The sequence below is a fragment of the Scomber japonicus genome, chromosome 6 (assembly GCF_027409825.1).
Source record: "Scomber japonicus isolate fScoJap1 chromosome 6, fScoJap1.pri, whole genome shotgun sequence".
Lineage (NCBI taxonomy): Eukaryota > Metazoa > Chordata > Actinopteri > Scombriformes > Scombridae > Scomber > Scomber japonicus.
The window spans coordinates 11,955,067-11,977,980 of NC_070583.1; the positions used below are offsets into that span (position 1 = coordinate 11,955,067).

General features: G+C 38.0%; 2 protein-coding genes across 2 annotated transcripts; both read right to left on the reverse strand.

The window, feature by feature from the left end:
• Positions 1-745: 745 nt before the first annotated feature.
• On the reverse strand, positions 746-22,679 carry LOC128360568 (von Willebrand factor A domain-containing protein 5A-like). The gene is made up of 4 exons (XM_053321021.1): positions 22,343-22,679; positions 21,690-21,813; positions 21,358-21,579; positions 746-801 (listed from the first exon to the last, which is right to left on the reverse strand). The coding sequence occupies exons 1-3, from the start codon at positions 22,583-22,585 to the stop codon at positions 21,500-21,502; spliced, it is 447 nt and encodes a 148-aa protein (XP_053176996.1). The 5' UTR covers positions 22,586-22,679; the 3' UTR covers positions 746-801; positions 21,358-21,499.
• On the reverse strand, positions 919-20,085 carry LOC128359821 (von Willebrand factor A domain-containing protein 5A-like). Its single transcript, XM_053320144.1, has 19 exons — positions 20,021-20,085; positions 19,874-19,893; positions 19,115-19,162; positions 14,446-14,648; positions 14,130-14,352; positions 9,662-9,828; positions 9,470-9,584; positions 9,173-9,348; positions 8,998-9,086; positions 8,742-8,886; positions 5,629-5,708; positions 5,414-5,528; positions 5,137-5,295; positions 4,845-4,948; positions 4,373-4,593; positions 4,016-4,081; positions 1,506-1,651; positions 1,108-1,231; positions 919-998 (listed from the first exon to the last, which is right to left on the reverse strand). Exons 1-19 carry the CDS (start codon positions 20,083-20,085, stop codon positions 919-921), a joined length of 2,346 nt encoding a protein of 781 aa, XP_053176119.1.
• Positions 22,680-22,914: the final 235 nt, after the last annotated feature.

The following is a 22,914-nucleotide window of genomic DNA, read 5'->3' on the forward strand; positions in this document are numbered from 1 at the left end:
GGTTGTCCGGTAATAATAAGCAATAGCGTAGATAGGTCAATTAAGACAGTTGATCATGACACACATCACTGACATGCCACTCCTTGATCGCTGCTCATTTCAGATACTCCTCTGTGGAATGTAAAATGTGTAGCTGTTAGGTAAACGCAATAGTGAGATACATATCAATGTGGCATGAAATACACAATGCAAAAACAATATCATGTATATGTGATAGACATTACAAGGATAGATAAATGAACAGAATATAGTCCTCATAACTGTAAGGGAGTATCAACAAGAAGCAACAGTTGTTTTGTAACCACTGTCTTTTACTCATCCTATAAGTCCAGTGTTTGGTATCAGTTTCACTCTTAATGACTTAAACCTGCATTTAATTATTTTTTAACACCAGGTGAATGCAAGAATCCAAACCAAGCTCACAGAATTCAGAATTAAACTTGATTGATGACCTTGTAAGTAATACAAAGTAACTAAAGGCCACAATTTGGTTTTCACTTGCTTGCATGGGCATTGTGTATGAAACGTGAAATGAAAAAAGAAAGCACAAAAACCATTTGTATCAGTTTGATGTTTTATATATAGTAAAACAACTTACATTTTTTGAACTTGCTTGGTTACATTGAGGCCACAACTTTATGTTGAGACTATGAGATTTAGTGCAGAGTACATTCTGTATATTAAGTATCCAGTAAAATGTAAAAGTGCACATGCTCCCTCTTCAACATGATTTCTCACAGTTTTATGGGACTGTCTTGTTAGATGGCTGATCCTGCATGGATGAAGCACAGTGCAAATATACTAAGGCACAAAATATCATAAAGACAGATAGCCACAAAGTAGCAGCCATAGAAGACATTCAATGTTGATGGAGTAAACACTTCCAATCTTGAAGGAGAAGCCAGAATAAATAAATCTTTAAATCCCCAGGGAATCTTTCTGCACCTCACATCCCAACATTGCATTTCCAGCTTCCACACACTCTGTCACACATGGTGCTGAAATAAAAAAAGAAAAATCAGAACAAGCCATTAATACACTGAATATAGAGTATAACCAGCACACAGTTAAAATCATCAGATCAGCACTTATTATTATGGTGATTACCTTTCTGAGCACGGATCCATGACGCAGCCTTCATAGCCAGAAGCTGCCACTCATCCTGAACATCCAACATGAAATCATGAAGCCAGATCAGAGCCAGAATGGTGGCCCACACTTCCTCTTTCACCTAATTCACCAAATCAAAGAACACATGAAATGGGACAGGCAGAAAGGAAGAAAAACACCACATAGCACCAAGAAGACAACATTTATGTAAGGAAAATGTTGCTGTATCACTTTGAAAAATCTTCTAGACAACATCCTGAAATAAGACCCAAACAGAGATCTATTTCCATGTGTTTTACTATTTCCTCTGTTTGTATATAAACCACACGATGAAATCTGTTTTAAGTAAGTCCCAACATTAATTTGTGGTTTTTGTTTTTTTTACAATGACCCACCGATTCAGGCTTTGACATTTCCACCTCCTCGCTGGTCTTTCCCAGCAAAGCAGCCAAAGCTGGGTGGATCTCCCAACAGCCAGACGCCTTCTGGAGGGACACCAACTGCAGCAAAGGATCTCTGTGAGGCTGACTGACTGAGCAAGCTGCATTTAAGGAGAAAATCAATCATTTAATACTTTTGGATTATTACTTGGTGTGTAAGTATGGTGTGTATTTGGAGCGTGGTTTCTTTTTCCATTATGTTTACATAAGTTGTGGCTTAAAAATGTAAATGAAAGTGTTTTCCAGGAATATTTCACTTTATTCTTGTTCCTGTTATGTATGGCTGACTTCAACTTTTCCTCATAATTATTGAAAATTAAACATGAAACATTCCAGTTTGGTTTCTTGCAAAAACTGGGTTATTTCTGTCCTAACTTTGATAAGTGTGCAGAGCTGAGAAAAAGCCAGAAAGAGAAAGTCTACCAAAAAAACACATTTTATATTTTGCTCCGTGTTTCTATTCATATACTGTATTCATAGACATACACAGATGTTCAAACTATATTCTTACTAACTACTCAATGATGCATGTAATCTAGTCCAAGTAATACATGTGTGGAGATTTTATTATTCATGTTTTTATTTATTTAAGTTGTTAAACAGTATGTCAGACAAAATAAATGCCTCTGCCTTCCAGGGATAATAGACCCTTGATGATGATGATGATGATGAGGATGATGATGATGATGATGAGCAAAAGGTAGTACAAATCGTATAAAAAGTAAAAGTATATAAAAGTCAAACAGAGTAGAATATAGCTAATAAAGCTAAAAAGCTAATAAATTCTGCAGGACTCTCTTAAAAAACCTCTGCAGCATATAGGACATCATTTTTCCCATAGTTTGAACCTTTTTTACCTCTACCAGAGGGAAAGCAACTCCTACATACAGTAGTTCAAAGTAAAGTGCATTTCTGCCATAAAAACTAATGTTATATTATTGTTTGTATTTTTTTAATATATATTCTCTGTGTTTCTATCCACTTACTGTATTTGTAGAAATACATAGATGTGTGTTCATCCCAATCAACTTTTTACTTACATGTATTCGTGGGTGCAGCACCCAAAAAAAAACCTTGGGCAGGTAACCCAACTTTAGGAAGAAGAAGAAAACAAAAAGGTCAAGAAAATATAACTTGAGAAAAAAATATCAACTAATAAAATTCTGTTTTCTGAGTTTATTGCAATGACTCACAACAACACGTAGTTAAAAGTATTACACATGATATTTAAGATGTTCAAATATTCAAAAGTGCAACTGAGGAACAGCTGGCTTTTATCTCATGCAATAATAAGAGTGATTAGTAGATCTGTGAATGATGATTTCAATCATATTAAAGCATTAAACCATAAAGAATCATTGTGCTTCTTGATACTGTCTTGCTGCCCTAGGCCAGGGGTCTGCAACCTTTACTATCAAAGGAGCCATTTTTGGCCCCTCTCACAAAATACAATTCGTGTGGAGCTGCAAAACATATTTGACTCTTAAAATGAAGATAACACAGCCTATAAAGTTTTATATGTAGTTTAACTATTTATACAAAACCTAGAATTACAATAAAGAAAACTGTTGACATTGTATTGCTATTTTTTCCTGTTATAACAAATGAAAACATTCTTATAAAGAGGAGGGGGAAACACACAGGCATGTGTAGGCCTACTTTGAAATAGATTAAACACAGAATTATATGAAGACCACTACATACAGTGATGACAGGAGTAATTTAGTATCTTCCTCAACGACACATCCACATGTGGACTGGAGGAAGTGGGAATCAAACCACTGCCACCCACTTTAAAATACTTTAAGAGTAAAGATAAAAAAGAAACTAGTTTGTAATTCTGACTAAAGTCCATATTTGTATATCAAGTAGTATATCCTATATTTGATCTGCTCAGCTGCAGCCAAATTGCTCTTTTATTGCTCATCATCAGCTTGATGCTTTTAAGCAAATGCAATAACTAACAATAACTGACACAGAAACACAACAGGCTCGCTGTTCCTCTAGTCCTCTCTCATCTTTCTCAGTGGGGGCGGGGCTGAGCCCTCCATGTGCAGCAGACACAGATAGCAGTGGAGAGTTATCAACAACTTAGCTCAGTAATTTAACAACATTCACACGAAAGATGAATACATACTAAATGGTGAAAATGCTGCTGTAAAGAGTGAGGAACTTTTCAAAGTTACAGGGAGCCACTGCAGAGGGGCTGAAGGGCCACATGTGGCTCCAAAGCTGCTGGTCACAGACCCCCACCATAGGTAATCACATATGTTACCTTTACCCTGGACTGCTAAAGCTTAGTCAATATAACTATTACATACAGTAGTTCACACTGAAAGCAAACAATGAAAAAGCATTTCTGCAACAAAAAAATCATGTATAATTTGCTCTGTGTTTATATTCATATACTGTATTCATAAAAATACAAATATGTATGTTTAAATCTAATTCAGCATTTCACTTACAATCCACGGAATATGGAGCACCATACGAAGTAGCCATCATACTGCACCTCTTCATCAATCCTTTAGCTGAAAAAAAAATGAGGTCAAGAAATGTAATGTCTTAAATGTCATTGAAATGATTACATAAACTGTTCCAGATGTTCAAATATTCAAAATGTGAATAATTGTAAGTTATTACAAACACATGCAGGTATGTGAACAGCTGATAGACACAGTGAGTACAGAGGAAATGCAATAATAAGAGTGATAAGCAGCTTTGTGAATGAAGAATGATGATGTCCATACTATTAAAGCATTACAACACTGTGCTTCTCTACACTATCATTAGTGTGTTTATTAGTTCTTACAAACACTCACTGGGTGCCGGGACATTTCTGCGCAACAGAGGCCCTTGAATGGCCTCGCCATCATCTTTATTGACAGCAATGAAGGCGGTGAAGGAACTGCTCACTCCTGATTGGACACTGAGCTCCACCACCTTCTTCTTCTCTCCTCCATCTTGCTGTCCTCTATGCTCTCTCTCCTCCATCTCCAGGGAGCGAATCAGAGTCCGAGCAGCCAACCTGTGGACTGTTAGTCTGCAGACACACACACACACACACACACACACACACACACACACACACACACACACACACACACACACAGTTTATCTCTCTCTCCATTTCAAGTACTTGGTCTCTAAATGAACTTACATGTTTATCAGTTGAGGGCTATTAATGACATGGAATGAGTCTTTAATTAGTTTTCTACAAAACAAACTCATTATTTTAAGGTCAGTATCTAATTTATAATAACTTTCCAGTCTGACCACCAAACCCTGTTTTACCCAGTGTCGTCTGCAGGTTTGAGACTGAAGTGGAGCTGGTTGTGGGATGGATGACCTGCCAGGCTGTACTTCACCGTCACACAGCCCTCTGCTGCCTCTGGACTCTGAGAAAGCATTACATTCATAGAAATCCATCCTCTTATCATAAATACATACCTGATGAAACATTCAATCTCTTAAACATGGACACAGAGGATGCATCGTAGTTTTTGTCACTTTACCACTGTTATTTTTAAAAGTTAAAGTAATCAGACCAGAGAGGTATTTCTCTATGACATGGTGCTGCTCCTACCTGTCCAGTGAGCTGAGCATAAATCAGTGACCTTTGACCCTGGAAAATTGTTGTGATTGGTGGAGAGAGGACAGTGACAGACACTCCCTTTGGTAAATCCCATGTGACTGAGATGTCCACCACAGCTGGCTGTAGACCAAATCGCAGCGACTGCATCACCTGCTCAATAAAACATATTCATAAAAAGTTTAAATGTTTTTTTTACTAAACATACTTACATTTGTAATAATGGCTTCTGTTCAAATACAAATGAATAAAAACTACGGTCATGTCTAACTTTTGGTTGCATCCTGTCAGTTCCTGTGATGAACTGAGCATGACCTCCTCCTTCTTTGGCCAAACCATTGATAAGAGCAGAGCTGGCCCCTTCCCCGATCCCAAAAGAGAAACACCTGCAATAAAGTACTTTTGTTTTTAACACACAGAATTCAGACATGGGACATATTCTGGGAATTGTGGGTGATTGTTGTGTTTATATTATTCTGGTTTCACCTGTGGTAGCCTGAGTTCTTCCTCACCAGATTTATAACTTCTTTGGTGTTCCCCACCTCTCCATCAGTAAAGACAAACAGCTGGGGTGGAGAGTTTACACATTAGTTACTGTTAGTTACATGTCACTACACTATGAAACATGCAACATGTGTTATAAGTCATTCACATAATTCTGAGAGCAGTGTCAGTGTTACATCCTGGTGTAGTTTGTCTTTTATTTTGAAAGTTATTCTCTCCTTGTGTATTTTGTTAGTTTTACTTCCTGTGTTTCCCCTGCCTTGGTTCATTGCCTCATGTGTTTCACCTGTCTTGTTTCACTCACCTGTGTCCTGTTTGGTTACTACCCCATGTTTATATAGGTTTTGGTTTTCAGTTCAGTCTTTGCAAAACCGCATACTTTCTTACTACTCGCACTAACTCTGACGTCATTTGAAGTATGTAGTGTGTTTCAACCATAGACTGTAAAACTGTGTAGTATGTGATTTAGAGTATGTGAGAAGTTCCCGGATGGTTTACTAGATTCGCTAGAAATGCAGAGTATGCATGAAGAGCTAACTAGTCACACTTAAATTGTCTGTGTTTCTCAAAATTAGGCTGCACCACATTGCTAAAATGACTTCAATCAAGTACCAGAGTGGCAGCACAAGAAAAAAACTGTGCAAAACAGTTCTCTTTCAGGGGTTTTAGCTCCCATCGGCCTGAGAGTGATAATAAAAATAATAATAGTAATAATGATGATTAATAAAAATAATAATAATAATAATAATAGCAAATGAAATATATACCCTACAAGCAATTCTCTAAATAAAGACTTGAACACACCTGAACATTTTCTGGGTTCCTTTTGTTCTATTTATGTCTACATCTCATGTCTTCATGTCTTCGTCTGTCCCCCATGTCTGACGTTTGTAAAAAACAACCAGCGTGAATTTATGTTGACAATTGAGCAATTGTATTTATTTATTTTTTAATAGTGCAAACTAAGGGTAGACCGATTCATCGGCCGGCCGATATATCGGGCCAATATTCACGTTTTTTACTGGTATCGGCATCGGCCGATGCACGGTGCGTTCGCCGATATACATATATATATATATATATATATATATATATATATATATATATATATAATTTTTTTTTTTTTCCCCGGCCGGATTTACGGACAGGCGCGCTTACCAGCAGCCCTGTGTTGTTGGAGGTGCTGGAGAGCACATGAAGCGCACGCCCCTCCCTCACTGGCAGCGTGCAGCTGGAAGACTGCCAACAACAACAACGCAGCTCACGTGAGAGAACGGTACATTTTCACACTTTAAAGTATTTTTAACCGTCTGAATTACCTGTGTTATTGCCTTACACTTTGAAAGTGAAAACATGAATGCCAAATGCATGTGTGTTTTCTCTCTCTCTCACAGAACAGACATCACAGGTGTGTGTGTGAGCTGCTCCATGTCTCGAGCTTTTAGAAGTATGATGGGAGAAATGGTTTATGTGTGGTTGAATATTTATTCGCGTTAAAGTTGATAATGCAACAAACATAGGTGCAACATGTTGCTTGTTTTTAGAGCAGAAACTTAACAATTTGTTACTTAAAGTGAATCTGACATCCTACTAGTGTGTTGTCTTTGCATAATAGGCAGGCATAATAAAACATTTTATTTTATGTAGAAAAAATGGAAACCATGGCAGTCTTCTTTTACAAATTAAACACTTTATTTCAATGACTACTTTTTAGAGTTTATTGTTTTCTTAAAAAATATTCAAATTAGTTGACAAGGAACCTAATTAACCTAGTAACATTTTATTTTACATTTTGTGATAACCAGATTATGTCTATTTGGCTTGTAATAGTATGCATCAGCAAACATTTATTTATCATTTATCATCAGGGCTGTGTTGTAGATGTTGATGAAAGCCTTTTGTAATTATTTTATTTATGCTTACATATTTATCTTCTTATTTCTATTTATTTATGTTCTGCAATACAATTGTTAATTTGTTAATTTTGTAAATAAATGTTTCTTTTTTTGGTTAAATTGAGACTTGTGTAACATTTGTTATCATTATGTCATTTTTATCATGTAAATATCGTCTCAAAAAAATCGGCAGCACATATCGGCCATCGGCTAAGGCTGATGTAAAAAATCAGCATCGGCCTTAATAAACCTGTATCGGTCGACCTCTAGTGCAAACATGTCATTCCTCTATAGACGTAATGCGCTGCAGGAGCGAGTGGCCCTGTACCAAGATGGCCGCCGTGTAGGCATGTCGCTCCAAACGGCAGCAGCAGTCAATGCGGCGTCTACGTATATATGTCTATGCTGAAAAAGGCCCAGCAGAGACTTTACTTCCTGAGAATACTCAGGAAGGATAAAATCACACAGCTGCTGGTGTCCTTCTACCGAGCCTCCATCGAGAGCATACTAACATGCATCTGTGTATGGTACACCAGCTGCACAGTGGCTCAGAGGAAAGAACTCCAGAGAGTCATCAATACGGCCCAAAAGATCACCGACTGCCCTCTCCCCACCCTGAAAGAACTACAGTTCCTGTTGCATCAAAAAAGCGTGGAACATTATAAAGGACTCTTTTCTCCCTGGACACTCTCTGTTTGAACTTTTGCCATCAGGCAGATGATTCAGATCAGTTAAAACAAGGACAAACAGATTCAAACACAGCTTTTATCCAACAGCAATTACTACACTCAATGCTGCTAATTAATTAATGATTAATACTGTTTACAACTGACTATGAAATAGGCATGTACAATGACAAAATGTAACCTTATGTGGGCTGTATATATATGTACAGCCCACATAAGCCACACTCTCTCTATGTATACTGTATATACATAGAGAGCGATGTATATATATATACATATTTATATATATATATATATATATATATATATATATATATATATATATATATATATATATATATATATATATATATATAGAGAGAGAGAGAGAGAGAGAGAGAGAGAGAGAGAGAGAGAGAGAGAGAGAGAGAGAGAGAGATGTGGTAAGTATGTCTAAGCTGTGTCACAAAATTGACAGAGCTTAGACTGTGTGTGTGTGTGTGTGTGTGTGTGTGTGTGTGTGTGTGTATATTACTTGTCTTGGTTGACTGGGAATGCAGGGCTGACTGTAAATGTGTTTTAGGGGCTGCAGGATCTCTGTTCCTCCCAGATCAGCATCCATGATCTCAACTTTCTTCAGAGCCTCTTCCATTGTCTTCTCACTGTACTCCACACTCTTACTGTCAGAAACACAAACCCATGAACACCAGTGCAAACACACTTGTAAAAACAGTGATATTAAAGACAAGAACACATTTTTGTTGACTTAGTGAAGTGAGGGAGAGATTTACGGAAAGATGTGCTCATAGCTGGACCCAAAACTGTAGATGTTGAAGTAGCAGCCCATTGGTAAACTCTTCAGCAGGAGCAGTAGGGTATCCTTGGAGGAAGAGAGAGAATATAGTGAAGGCCACTGTGTGAGAGGGACACTATGAATGCTTTTATGACAGAGTTAACACAGAATACCCTGGCACTGCCAATGCGAGTCTGTTGTGGGTTTCTGTTATCCATTGGACAATCCATACTTCCTGATCGATCGATTAAGAACACAAACTCTCCACATGAAGCCACTGAAGACATCACAGCCTGGGGGAACTCAGGGTACAGGCTCAGCATCACCACTGGATCACCCATCAGAGTACCTTAAAAACAGGAAAGAGACAGAAAAATGACCACAAATCTGCTTTTTATCATTTATTACAACACATGTAATCATTAACTTTTAATAACCACTTAGTAACCACTTCTCTAATTTGTCCTCACCAGGCTTGGCAGAGGTCTGTCCTGCCTCCACCACAGCATTGGGTTGGTGGGCATCTTTGTAATAAATCAACAGTTCAACATCCCTGTCAAACTTGTGTCCTGCAGCCAACTTGACCTGCAGTTCACAAAACACACATAGATCAAAATAAAGTCATCAATCACACACAGCAGACACATCAGCACTCTACATACCGTAGCCTGGGTTTGCTCTGTGTTGAGGTACTGGAGAGGGTCCAGGGAACAGCTGGACTCTACTTTAGAGACTGGACGAGGAGAGGACACCCGGGCAGAGAAAGACAGACTGTAGGGCACCAGAGAGGCTGGAACAGACGTCACCTGGACACTGCCACCTTCACTTCCTGTGAACAACATGAAACAGGTTTAAAATGTTGTAATGAAAGACATCACTTGAACAACTGAGAGACATTGGTTTAAGCACTGGATGACACAGAGCTATTGCATACAAAACCTTTGCAAACATGTGCGTCCCCAAAACATTTTACAGCTGCTGGATTTAGAAAGATCAGAAATAAATAGAAACACAATGTCCAGTAAATATATTGATCTCATATTTTAACATGTGAACAAAATAATACTTCTGGACAACAGAATGCACTGATGGACTCCATCTGAAGTTCTGGATGACCTGAGAATACAGAAAACCTAAATATAAATTTTTAAGGACAAACACTCCTACTAGCTACTCTGAAGGAAGACTCATCAATTTTCTACTGCTTATCTGCAGCTACTATAACCTGCAGTTCTTAAAACATTGAGGCACAGTGGTGGAAAATTGAGCAAAGTAGAATAAACACCCTGCAGTATTCAATTTCCTCTTGATCATGGGGTGTTCCCAGGCTAGATGGGTTATATAGTCCAGCATACTCTGGGTCTACATCAAGGTTTCCTCCTAGCTGCAAGTGTCTTGAATACCTCCAGAAAGAATTGTTCGAAGGGTTTCCTAATCAGATTCCTGAATTAAGTGAATTTGAGCTCCTCACTCTGTCTCTAAGGATGAACCCTGCCACCCAACAAGGGAAACTCTCATTTCAGTGTCTTGCATCCACTCCTGGAGTCAGACCTGGGAGGACAACTCAGGAACAAATGCCAAACACGTGATAAAGATGAAAAACAAATCAACTGTTAAACTGACTTGGACACATCAATACCTTATGGGTATTAGAATAAAAAATAAAACACCTCCCACACTTGGCCACCAGTGAGGAGAATAATCATGCTGTCAGTTTGAACACAGTTTCATGCTGTTTATCAAGTGTGATATCAAGTATGTTTAGTTAGTTTCTAAATCTTCCAGGTTCATTTGAACTTCCTTTATTGAAACTTTGACTTTTCTGTAACTCCAAAGTTGTCTCATTCCAATGGTACAATGTAAATGTATACAGTATGTAGACATTGTTCAATTCATGTAACTCTCGCTATGTATTTGGTTATAGAAGGAAAGTTCTGGGGTATGAACACTACGTAATAACTGCTAAACACAGTGTTTACTGGAAGACAGCTGCAGGTGAGGTTGATATTTGTTTCCTGTTCTTCTGTGGTAAGATAACCCAGTTTCTTTCAGTATTGATACTTTGTCAAACTGAGTTTGCGGTAGCCTCTACATCCAAAAGACCCAGTGTGTCAGTCACATCAACCTCACATATCACAAGTACTCTTTCTGCCTGACCATATACTCCTTCTGTACCAGAAGTCTGTGTCTATATTCTTTTTATTGTAAAGAATAGTTACACATGTTTTTCTTGTAAATAGGATCATTTCCTTTTTTGTTGTACTACTGTAGATATCAACACGTCAGGATGCTTGATGTTATGTCTCATATTTCACATTTGAGGCACAGACATACATAAAGCTCAGAAAAACTCAAATGCCAGAAATATGACTTACTCTCTGATCAAAACATATTAACATTACCAACCTATACCCAGCTGGGGTCGGAGAAGCACACTTCCCACCTTCTTGGATAGTTTTCATGAATGACAAGGCCTTAATAGATATATTGAATATATGTAGCTATTATGGTGGCCTGGTCCATGAGACATACATTTCACCCCGGAGTGCCAAGAGGTTTTTAAATAAGTTAAAGAAGCTTTGCAGTATACTAGAAAACATGATAATGAATGATAATGTTAGTTTTTTATGGTGTGACCTGTGTAGAAATATGTAAACCATCCCAAACCATATGCAACCTGCTTTGGTATCATTGTTTTTAAAGTGAACATAACTTCTTAGCTGGCTAGCTAACAACTAGTACCACTGAGACTCACTTGGTTTTTGTTAGCTAACTGGTGGAGGTCAAAGAATGGCTCCAATACTTGATAAACCACATTGTGTCAATTAATATTTATACAGGATTTAAATACAGGAGATACAAAGTATTTGAGTGGTGATCTTGAAAAAATTGTTTAACATGTTCTGATATTATTTTCTGTCGTATAATGAGTGTTTGATGAGAAAATTATTGTTTATATGCAGCTGGTCAGCTAAAAGTCAAGAAAATCAAAGAATATCTTGCTTTGTTCAAACTAAACTTTCAAATTTGATCAAGAATTGCAGAAAATGTTTATGTCAAAGGTACACGGTGGAGTTTTTGACTACTAATGGTGCTATGAAGCAAACTAGGTCTTGTTTTTGAAGTGTGAATACACATACATGTTAACCGTACCGTACCGTCTTCTTCCGCTTTATCCGGGGTCGTTAACTGTTTGATACTAATTTCTAGACTGACTGTTGGTGGTGCTAACTGCAAATATGCATTTCAATGCCCTGGCCTTGCAAAGACATAAAGTATACTGCTCGCCAGTAAACAGGCACGTGCAGAGGGGGTGGGGGGGGCGGAGGGTGCTGGAGCACCTGCCCCTATACTCCTTGATGCCCCAAGTGCCCTTTTGTCAATTTTTTTCCCTGTAAGTGTGTGTGTGAAAGTGTGTCTGTGTAGCTCTTCAAGAATAACATTTACTAATAATTATGCTCTACCCTCGGTCAGTCACATGATCCACATAGACCTGCCGTCACTGCCCTGACGTGCCCTGTTGCTAAACGCTGTTGCTAAGCTGCTAGAGACGGTGGTCACTACTGCTAGAAACCGAAGAAATTAGCATCTTTCCTGTGTGCGTGCATCTGACTCTGCACACTCTTCTTATAGCCTACGTAGCCGCAGTTAACCACACACTGTGTGCTGAGGGGAAAAAGTATGTCAGGCTTCTTTTTGTTTCTTTTTGTTTCAATATATGTATAATATGTTTCTTTTGTCATGAGCAAAGTGCATTAGAGAGATGTATCATTTTACTGTCAAGTAAGTTGCAGTGTGTTTCCTATGTTTCTAGAGGTAATGAGGCATACGCTGTTATTTCACTAAAACTATAATTTTGGACAATTACAGTATAAATATGAGAACAATAATAATTAGAAGAATTTGAATTGTGATTTTCCTCTCATTAAACATATTAATTGTTTATAACAAATTAAATATAATATGCATAAATATAAAATATATAACTTTTATAACCTTGTTGTCTTTCACAAAGTTGATAGTCAAACTGAATAAAAGCTCAAATACATTTAACTATATTATTTCTATATCATTTAATTATTTTTTATTAGCATTAGGAATAATAAAGGGCAGATTATGAATCAGCACCATGGAGTAAATCCGTGGCTATACAGTATAATTCTTGAAAAGGTATGAAATGTCACTCTGTGTGTGTGTGTGTGTGTGTGTGTGTGTGTGAGAGAGAGAGAGAGAGAGAGAGAGAGAGAGAGAGAGAGAAAGAGAGAATGTGTTTGTGTGTGTGTATTTGTTCATTAGATTGTAGTTTATCAATCATATTTCATTCTGCAGAGATGCCTCCTAAGGAGAGGAGGTTAAAACAAAAACAAAAGGAGCTGCAAGAGGCTATTTACATTACAGAGGTATTCAGTTAGAGAAAACAACAAGAACAAGCACAATTTCAATATTGTCATTATGTATGGTGGGTTTATTATTGATTCTGTGTAAGAGATGTTAATTAGATTAATCCAAGAGCAAATGATGCCTTGTTTCCAGATGGACAGGGAGTGAGTGATGATAGATCAGATGAGGAGATGGAAGGAGAGAAAGAGGAAGACAATCATATGGTATGTTGTGATTCCATGTTACATTCTTTATGAATATGGTTTGCTACAATTCAACCAGTTACAGTATACTGTAAGGTATGTTTCTGTATGGTGTTTCAAATTCATGCTCCATGTACCCCCTTTTAACTTTGAGCACCTGCCCCTCCAAAGGTCTCTGCACGGCCATGCCAGTAAACATGGTTATTCAACATACTGGACTCACAAATGTTTTATGGGGAAGTAAATTCACAAACATGTTTGTAAAGGATAAACACAGTAAAAATCAACTTTAATTTCAGCCTCAAAAATCACAGATTATTTGGGGTCTACTCATCACAACAGTTGCTGATGCTGGAAGATGTAAAAGGATGAAGAGTAAAAGGTGTTTTGAGGTTAAGTGTTCTGCCAGTTTATTGCACAGTGGTTTTTGGCTTCCTCCAGTGTATGTGGGTGCACTCAGCACCAGATGTGTCACTGTCTCAATAAAACCCTCTGTATGGACAGATGTGGTGTGCACTAAGTACAAAGTGTAGGCTGGTTTTCTTACCCTGAGGTTGGTAGCGAGGGTTGAGCACAGCAGGCAGATAAAACCTCAGCCCGTCATCGGCCTGCACAGCCAGCTCAGTGACGTACTCCAGCCTGATGGAGGCGCTCTCTCCTGGAGGCAGACTGCCCACACTCAGAGAGAATATATCTGGGCTCTGATCACTCTCCTCCAATAGGAAGGCCTGCTGACCGGAGCTCAATGCATCATCATACTCCTCGCGAGCCTGCAGCATATACGGCACATGAGAGTAACGTTTGGTGTGTTGAATTATTTTTCAGATTCATTATAGTGAGAACATCTTTACTGTCCTGCTCACCTGCTGTTTCTCCTTCACCTCAGCTACAATCTGTGTCTGTCCAATGTTAGCACTGAAATGACAGACAGCAGCATCTCCAGGCAGAGGGAAGACAAAAACAGCCTCTAGTGGTTTGTCCTCCTTGTTCTGGTAGAGCAGAGTGGAGACCACTGTAGCCACATGGTCCCTCACCTCCAGCTCCACTTCAATGCTCTTCAGAGGAACTGATGAGACACAGAGACAAACAACACAAAGTATTGTATATTAATAAGGCTTGGCAAGATGAGTAAATCTAAAATGTCTTGATTTTTTTTTTCAAAAGCAGCATCAGGTCTGTTAATATGTACATTTTGTGTTTATGTTGGTTTCATGTCATTTGAAATTACATTTACAGCATTTTTTTTAACCACAAAAGAATGATAAACATCAAATATATTATCCACCTACAGTGTATTCAAGTGCAAAATAATTACTTCATTTTAAATCATAATATGTGAAGAGATTTTTGAAGTATTTCTACATTTAAATTTTAATGCACTAGTGCTTGTGCATAATCTGTCTTTACGTGTGTTTTTACTACAAAGTAGCCTGGGCTATTCAAAGTGTTTTCAGTTTCATTCATTTTTTGAGGGTCTGAAGTGTATTTCACACTCAGTTGATAAAGATTTAATCTGACAATAAGAATTTTGGATAATGTATCTTTAAAAGATGTGTGTGGGCAGATAGAGAGAGAGGAACTGGTTCCAATCTTCCATCATGAGTTGAGGGGTTCTGGTTCAGAGATGATGCTATTATATTATGCAGAGGTCAGGTGGTTCAGAGATGATGTTATTATATTATGAAGAGGTCAGGTGGTTCAGAGATGATGTTATTATATTATAAAGAGGTCAGGTGGTTCAGAGATGATGTTATTATATTATAAAGAGGTCAGGTGGTTCAGAGATGATGTTATTATATTATAAAGAGGTCAGGTGGTTCAGACATGATGTTATTATATTATAAAGAGTTCAGGTGGTTCAGAGATGATGTTATTACATTATGAAGAGGTCAGGTGGTTCAGAGATGATGTTATTATATCATAAAGAGGTCAGGTGGTTCAGAGGTGATGTTATTATATTATGAAGAGGTCAGGTGGTTCAGAGATGATGTTATTATATTATGAAGAGGTCAGGTGGTTCAGAGATGATGTTATTATATCATAAAGAGGTCAGGTGGTTCAGAGATGATGTCATTATATTATAAAGAGGTCAGGTGGTTCAGAGATGATGTTATTATATTATGAAGAGGTCAGGTGGTTCAGAGATGATGTTATTATATTATGAAGAGGTCAGGTGGTTCAGAGATGATGTTATTATATTATGAAGAGGTCAGGTGGTTCAGAGATGATGTTATTATATTATGAAGAGGTCAGGTGGTTCAGAGATAATGTTATAAGATCATAAAGAGGTCAGGTGGTTGAATCTTCCGACCCAGCAGTTTCATACAGCAGCATTCACACATGCTCTGTGATGAGCCACTTTTTCCTTGTTAGAAGATGGCATCTAATGGGGAAAATCAGTTTAATTTATTCAGTTTAATTGTTTTAGTTTTATTTATATATTAGTAATGAAATAGCAGGAATGTAAATAATTATATTTTATACATGTAAATTTGAATGTTTGAGTAACATTTCCTTTAAGTAAATTATTAGATTTTTCTAACCCTAACCCTAACAAGATTACTATAATAAACTACAGATATTTGACAACATTTTCTTCTCAGGCTTTTAATAGGACTCAAATGGTGTAACTGGTCACACCATTTGACATTTAATTTTAAAATCTAATTTGACAGACTAGACACTTCATGTAGTTTACTTGACTTGACATGATTCCCCAGATTATATTTAATACTTAGAATAATAATTGTATTCCATTATTTTTTATTTTATATTAAAACATCTAAAGTAGATCATGCCGAACAGGTTGATATGGTGTTTTATTGACAATTTTAGGGTATTTAGCAAGTTTAATTATTTGGTACAAAGTTTTTATGGTTACACCATTTAGATATTTTTGCCATAATCCTCTAATATATTGTGTCAAAATGGATTAAAAGCAGAAATGTTATACTCTGTTCACAAAAATAGAATGTGTAGAAGTGATTATCTCACTTGACGCGGAAAAGGCCTTCGACAGGGTGGAGTGGACCTTTCTTTTTTTTGTTTTGCAGAAATTTGGCTTCCCCCCAGAATTTATATCTTGGATCAGATTGCTTTACGCCAACCCAATAGCCTCCGTCCACACAAATGGTCTCCCCCCAGTCCGCCCCATTTCCCCTCTTTCGTGGAACTAGACAAGGCTGCCCTCTTTCCCCCCTCCTATTTGCCATAGCTATTGAGCCTCTAGCCATCTGGCTGCGTCAGGAGGGTGGGTTTGAGGGCATCACCAGAGTCGGTACAGTCCATAAATTATCATTGTATGCCGATGACCTTCTTTTGTACATGTCTAATCCTGCTGCCTCTCTCCCCGTGGTTCTAGATATTTTAGATAAATTTGGGTCCTATTCAGGTTACAAGCTTAACCTCCATAAGAGCGAACTCCTCCCCCTCAACTATCTGGCCAGGAATTTACCCCCCAATTTTTTCCCCTTCAGATATGCCACTGATGGATTTAAATACTTGGGGGTACATGTAACTAACTCAATCAATCAACTTTTCTCCAAAAATTTTGCTCCTCTCCTTGAGAGGTGCAAACTAGACTTTGACAGATGGTCTGGTCTCCCTCTATCCTTAGTAGGTCGTGCTAATTTAGTTAAAATGGTTGTTTTACCCAAATTTTTATACCTATTTTCACATATCCCCGTCTTTATTAAAAAGTCCTTTTTTAGATTGCTCGATCAACTAATAAGCTCCTTCCTCTGGGGCAATAAAAATCCACGTATTAGAAGATCTGTCCTGCAGCTCCCAAAGGCTCTAGGTGGGTTAGCGCTGCCCAATTTCCTACACTATTATTGGTCCTGTAATGTTAATAAACTCTTATATTGGATTACCAACACAGCAGATGAAGAGCGCCCTGCTTGGGTTGATGTGGAACTTGCTTCATCTAAACATTCTCTTCACTCTCTGGTTTGCTCCCAACTCCCTCTGACTGCCTCCAATTTTACCTCAAACCCAATAGTAGCTAACTCCTTTAGAATCTGGTTACAATTGAGGAAAAGCCTAGGCCTACATAGAGGCTCGGATCTCTCCCCCATTGTAAACAATCACCTATTTCTGCCCTCTTGCACTGATTTGGCTTTCAGGACTTGGTTTGACAAGGGGATAACTAAATTTAGAGACCTTTACAACCAAGGGACCTTTATGATCTTTTCTGAGCTCTCAACAAAGTTTGACCTGCCTAAATCGCACCTTTTTCGTTTTTTCCAGGCAAGGCATTTTATTCAGAATCAGAACCCCAAATTCCCCAGCCGCCCCCCTGAAACTTTGGTTGACTCTTTACTGGCTCTTGATCCTAAACAAAAGCGGCTTATTTCTAACAGTTACAGCCTCATTAATTCTGCTATTGACACCCCGGCTTCTGGTCCTAAGGAGTCCTGGGAGCAAGAGCTTGGGTCCACACTGCCCGATGATTATTGGCAACAAGTTTTACGGTTGGTTCATTCCTCTTCAATCTGTGCGAGGCACGGCCTCCTGCAGTGTAAAGTTGTACACAAAGCTCATTACACCAATTTGAGGCTATCTCGGATTTATCCCAATGTAACTGATTCATGTAATAGGTGTAAACAATCCCCAGCCGACCATTCCCATATGTTTTGGTTTTGTCCCAAGCTCGCCACATTTTGGTCTGAAATCTTTAATACTCTAAGCACAGCATATAACACTTCTATATCTCCTGATCCCCTCTTGGCCTTATTTGGTGCCCCCTTGCAGCCTCTTGCCTCTAAAGTTTTGCGTACTGTTCTTCCCTTTGCCACTATATTGGCCAGGCGACTCATACTTCTTAATTGGAAACACCCTCAACCTCCATCTCATAGTAGATGGGTGAATGAAGTGCTACTGTCCATTAAACTTGAAAAGCTTAGATTTTCCCTCAAAGGTTCCTTAGGCCATTTTGATAAAACTTGGAAACCTCTCTTAAATTATATTGAATCTTTAACATCTCTGCCTGATTGTGATGACTGAGCCCCCCCTACTTATTTGAATTTTATTTATTATTATGGTTTGTCTTTTTGTTCTTGTTGTTTTTTGTTTGTTTGTTTATTTGTTTTTTAATTTCATTTGCTTGTCTACTGTATCTCCCTTACTCATGCACCTGTACGTACTCTGAAATGTTTACAAGTCATTGGACTTAGAATTGTTCATTTTTGAGTGGGTTGGGATTGTGGGTGGGAAAAAATGGGGGAAAATGTTGGGTTGGAAGTCTTCTGTCATGTTGTACTGGTATGTTGTTACCTGTGTAAATCCTTCCAATAAAGAGAATCATCAAAAAAACAAAAATAGAATGTGTGCTTATTTGTGCATTTATGTTCAAATTTCAACCATTTTAAATTTGACTAAAACAACATAGATACAAAAAATTAGCATCACATCAATGTGCCAATTAAGGTTTCTTCTGTAAATGTTACATAATTCACCACACTACAGTTCTATCTTCTTGTTAACAAAGCTAATAGTTGAAATAATTCAAATTGATAATGTGCAGCCCTGTACCTGGTTCCTTCTGGACTGTCAGCAGACCATAGCAGTTCATCTTTGTACCTAAGCAATAAATAACAAGGACATATGAAGACTTAATGCTGCAGTGATCAATAATTACAATTACTCTACATTACAGACAATTTACCAACAATTAAAATAACCACAAAAAACAGGATTCCTGTTCCACTGACAGAAATCAAAGTGTCAGTATCTACTCTTTTATGAAAAAGTAACTGTTTTTATACTATTATAATATTTCACTCCAATTTGACACAGATGTGATGCAGCCAGGGATTGTAGGCCCCAAGAAAACACATCACATTGGGTCCCACAACCACACACAGCGCCCCAACGCCAACTATGCACAATTGCTGTTACCACACCTACCTGTGACGTCTTGTAACTCTCTTGTAGTCCAATACTATCTGTACAATATTTACTGACATTGAACTGTGAAAATAAAACACTATGCAGACATGCACTGTTCTGCATACAGAGGAAATCACTACTTTGATGGAAGACTGTAAGTCATGTGCTTAAGGCCAGGTTTTACAGTCTAAATGTAATCTTAAAATTCTTAAATAGAAAATTCTTCCTACCTATAAAATGATGTAATGAACAAAATAACTAAGTTTACATACCAACAAAGTATACAACCATTTCTATCATTGAAAAGAATTTAATCATTCTACATTTTTTCAGAATAATAATACAAATAAATTCCCACAGACATCATTAAGTTATGCTACGTGTCAACACAAAGCTGCTCACCTGGCACAGAGCTGTTGGTCCTGGCACCAGGAACAGGAATAACGGAATTAGTATCAGTAGCTACTAAACATGTACTTACACTGATTAAATGTCCTCAAAGACTGAAATGCAAACATTTTTCCAGCACCACTCACTCATTAGACCCACCTCTTGTCGTCCTCTCCGTTTTCTTGCTTGTCATTCTTTTCTCTGATTTTCGTTTTTGGAACCATAATTGTATTTTTCGAGCCTGTTGACTCATGAAGCTCATGTTGCCGCCCTTCTCCTCACTATAAACACACTGCGAGCAAGTGCTGCATCTGGGCTGGAGGCAGGACTGAACCATTTCATGTAAACAAGGAGGGGGGGATTTGGGCAATACAGAGGCGTTGGGTGGTTTGTTTTTGCCAGAAACAAGGAAAATAAAGCGGTAGTTTAATGAGTACATTGGTAAGAACATACTATATAAATGTATATTAATGATGATGAGTTCATTTTGAAAAAATGAACTTAAAACTAAAGCATTTTGGGGCCCCTGTCAGTCACGAGACCTCAGAATTGTCGTAACTTTTACCTCCTACTGCTGCACTGGACCACAACTTGCTTTCAAACTAGCCGTGATGTCACGATGTTAGGGCCCTTATCTTCAGCTCAGATGATGAGCACAGAGAAAGTTTCCTCTACAGCAGGGGTTCCCAACCTTTTCCAACTCAGGGCGTACTTGAACATCTCAAAAATGTTCGTGGCCCAGGGTCACCTCTGACCCAATAAACATAACAGTGAAACCGTCAAACTCTGCATCATCAGTCAAGTTCAAACAGCCAAGTGAGGTCATAAAGAAACAAGCAGTTTTTGAGTGGAGGGGAATTTAGGTGCTTCATCATCAGTGTCATTCTCTATAACTTAAACCTGCATCAAATGATTTTTTTAACACCAGATGGCTGCAAGAATCCAAACCAAGCTCACAGAATTCAGAATGAAACTTATTTCACAATCTTGTTGGTATAATTTTACCAAACGTTAGTGATCCCAAAGGCAACAATTTGGTTTTAACTTGTTCTCGTTGGCATTGTTAAAAAAAAAAAAAAAAAAGAAAACACAAAAAGCAGTTGTATCAATTTTATGCTTTATATATAACAAAAGGAATTTAAACTTTTTGAACTTGTTAGGTAACCCTGAGGCCACAATTGTATGTTAAACGTCTGAGGGCTGGTTTACGAGATAAATGTATTGTAATACATGTATGAGACTATGAGTACATTCAGTATATTCAGTATCTAGTGGAGTGCACATGTTCCCTCTGTAACATTACTCACAGTTTTATGGGTTGCTGCAGGGAGAATTGTGTTGAGTTTATACGCACAAACAAGTTTCAGGTCCAAAGATTCAAACAGATTCTGATACAAAAAAAACATAAAAAGCCAGAAACAGAAAACCAACTCTGTCTTGTTAGATGGCTGATCCTGCATGGATGAAGTACAGTGCAAATATATATAGTCTGTAACTTAAGGCACAAAATATCATAACGACAGATAGCCACAAAGTAGCAGCCATAGTAGACATTCAATGTTGATGAAGTAAATACAGGATGGAGTAAATCTGTTCCTCTCTTCCAGTCTTGAAGGAGAAGCCAGAATAAATAAATCTTTAAATCCCCAGGGAATCTTTCTGCACCTCACATCCCAACAGTGCATTTCCAGCTTCCACACACTCTGTCACACATGGTGCTGAAATAAAAAAAAGAAAAATCAGAACAAGCCATTAATACACTGAATATAGAGTATAACCAGCACACAGTTAAAATCATCAGATCAGCACTTATTATTATGGTGATTACCTTTCTGAGCACGGATCCATGACGCAGCCTTCATAGCCAGAAGCTGCCACTCATCCTGAACATCCAACTTCAAACCATGAAGCCAGATCAGAGCCAGAATGGTGGCCCACACTTCCTCTTTCACCTAATTCGCCAAATGAAAGAATAAAAGACAACAGAGAAAAACATAATGAAGGAAAAAAAAGACAGAAAATCATTTCAAAGGAAAATGTGACTACACACTTTTAAACTGTTCTTAAAATAGCACTAACAATATTATACATTAAATAAAATAAGAGTACTCTCAAACATGTGCAGTACATGTGATGTACTTTCAGATATGGTCAATGACTTTTATCAACAGATGGTTTATAATCACCACAAGAGGGCACTGAACACAGTCTCTCAATCTGGTCTCTCACTTATCTTCACACACAACACAGCAGCTTAGATTTGTTCTGCTGTTACTGCAGTTTGACCACGATCACACTGTTAACCACACCAAGAAATGACTGTAAATTATGATCTCCTTAAATTCCTCTGCAGATTAATCCCCATTGACTGTCTTCATGGAATGAAACAATCAGTCCAACTTTTTTAAAGATATGAAACCTTCATGAAATCTGTTTTTGAACAATCATTATTTCCTTCTCATATTTTTTACAATGACCCACCGCTGCAGGTTTGGGGCTTTCCACCTCCTCGCTGGTCTTTCCAAGTACAGCTGCCAGATGTGGTTCAAGCAGCCAGCAGCCAGATGCCTTCTGGAGAGAAACCAACTGCAGGAAAGAGTCTCTTCGAGGCTGCTTGAGTTCGGTGACTTCGACCGTATCACCACTGGACTCTGAGGACATCAAGTCTTCAGAAGTGATAACAGTGTTATTAAAGGTCAGAGGATCACAGTTATTACAGTTCATCCTTTAGGGATCATGAAAGTCTGTACCAAAATTCTTTGATGCAACATTTCAATAAAAAACAAAAATATCAACCTCATGGTGGCGCTAGAGGAGTTAGAGGCTCACCAATGTCAGTTGGATTCTTTTTTATTTTTGTAAAGATTTTTTTCAGCATAGACACTTTTATTTAGCAGTAGTAGACAGACAGGAAACATGGGAAAGAGAGGGGGGGTGACATGCAGCAAAGGACCTCCAGCCGGGATTCAAACCAGAGTCAACAGGGTATGTGGGATGTGTGCTAACCACTCAACCACCTGCGTGCCAGTAGGATTCCTTTTTAAAGAATAATA

Bases quoted from the DNA above. Each gene is read 5' to 3' on its own strand.
- LOC128359821 (XM_053320144.1), bottom strand. From the start codon at position 20,085: ATGGTTCCAAAAACGAAAATCAGAGAAAAGAATGACAAGCAAGAAAAC. The intron at 19,894-20,020 runs GTGGGTCTAATG...TCCTGGTGCCAG, and splicing joins AACGGAGAGGACGACAAGAG to GACCAACAGCTCTGTGCCAG. The intron at 19,163-19,873 runs GTGAGCAGCTTT...TTTATTGCTTAG, and splicing joins GACCAACAGCTCTGTGCCAG to GTACAAAGATGAACTGCTAT.
- LOC128360568 (XM_053321021.1), bottom strand. From the start codon at position 22,585: ATGAACTGTAATAACTGTGATCCTCTGACCTTTAATAACACTGTTATC. The intron at 21,814-22,342 runs GTGGGTCATTGT...TTGGCGAATTAG, and splicing joins AAAGCCCCAAACCTGCAGCG to GTGAAAGAGGAAGTGTGGGC. The intron at 21,580-21,689 runs GTAATCACCATA...TTTTTATTTCAG, and splicing joins ATGGATCCGTGCTCAGAAAG to CACCATGTGTGACAGAGTGT.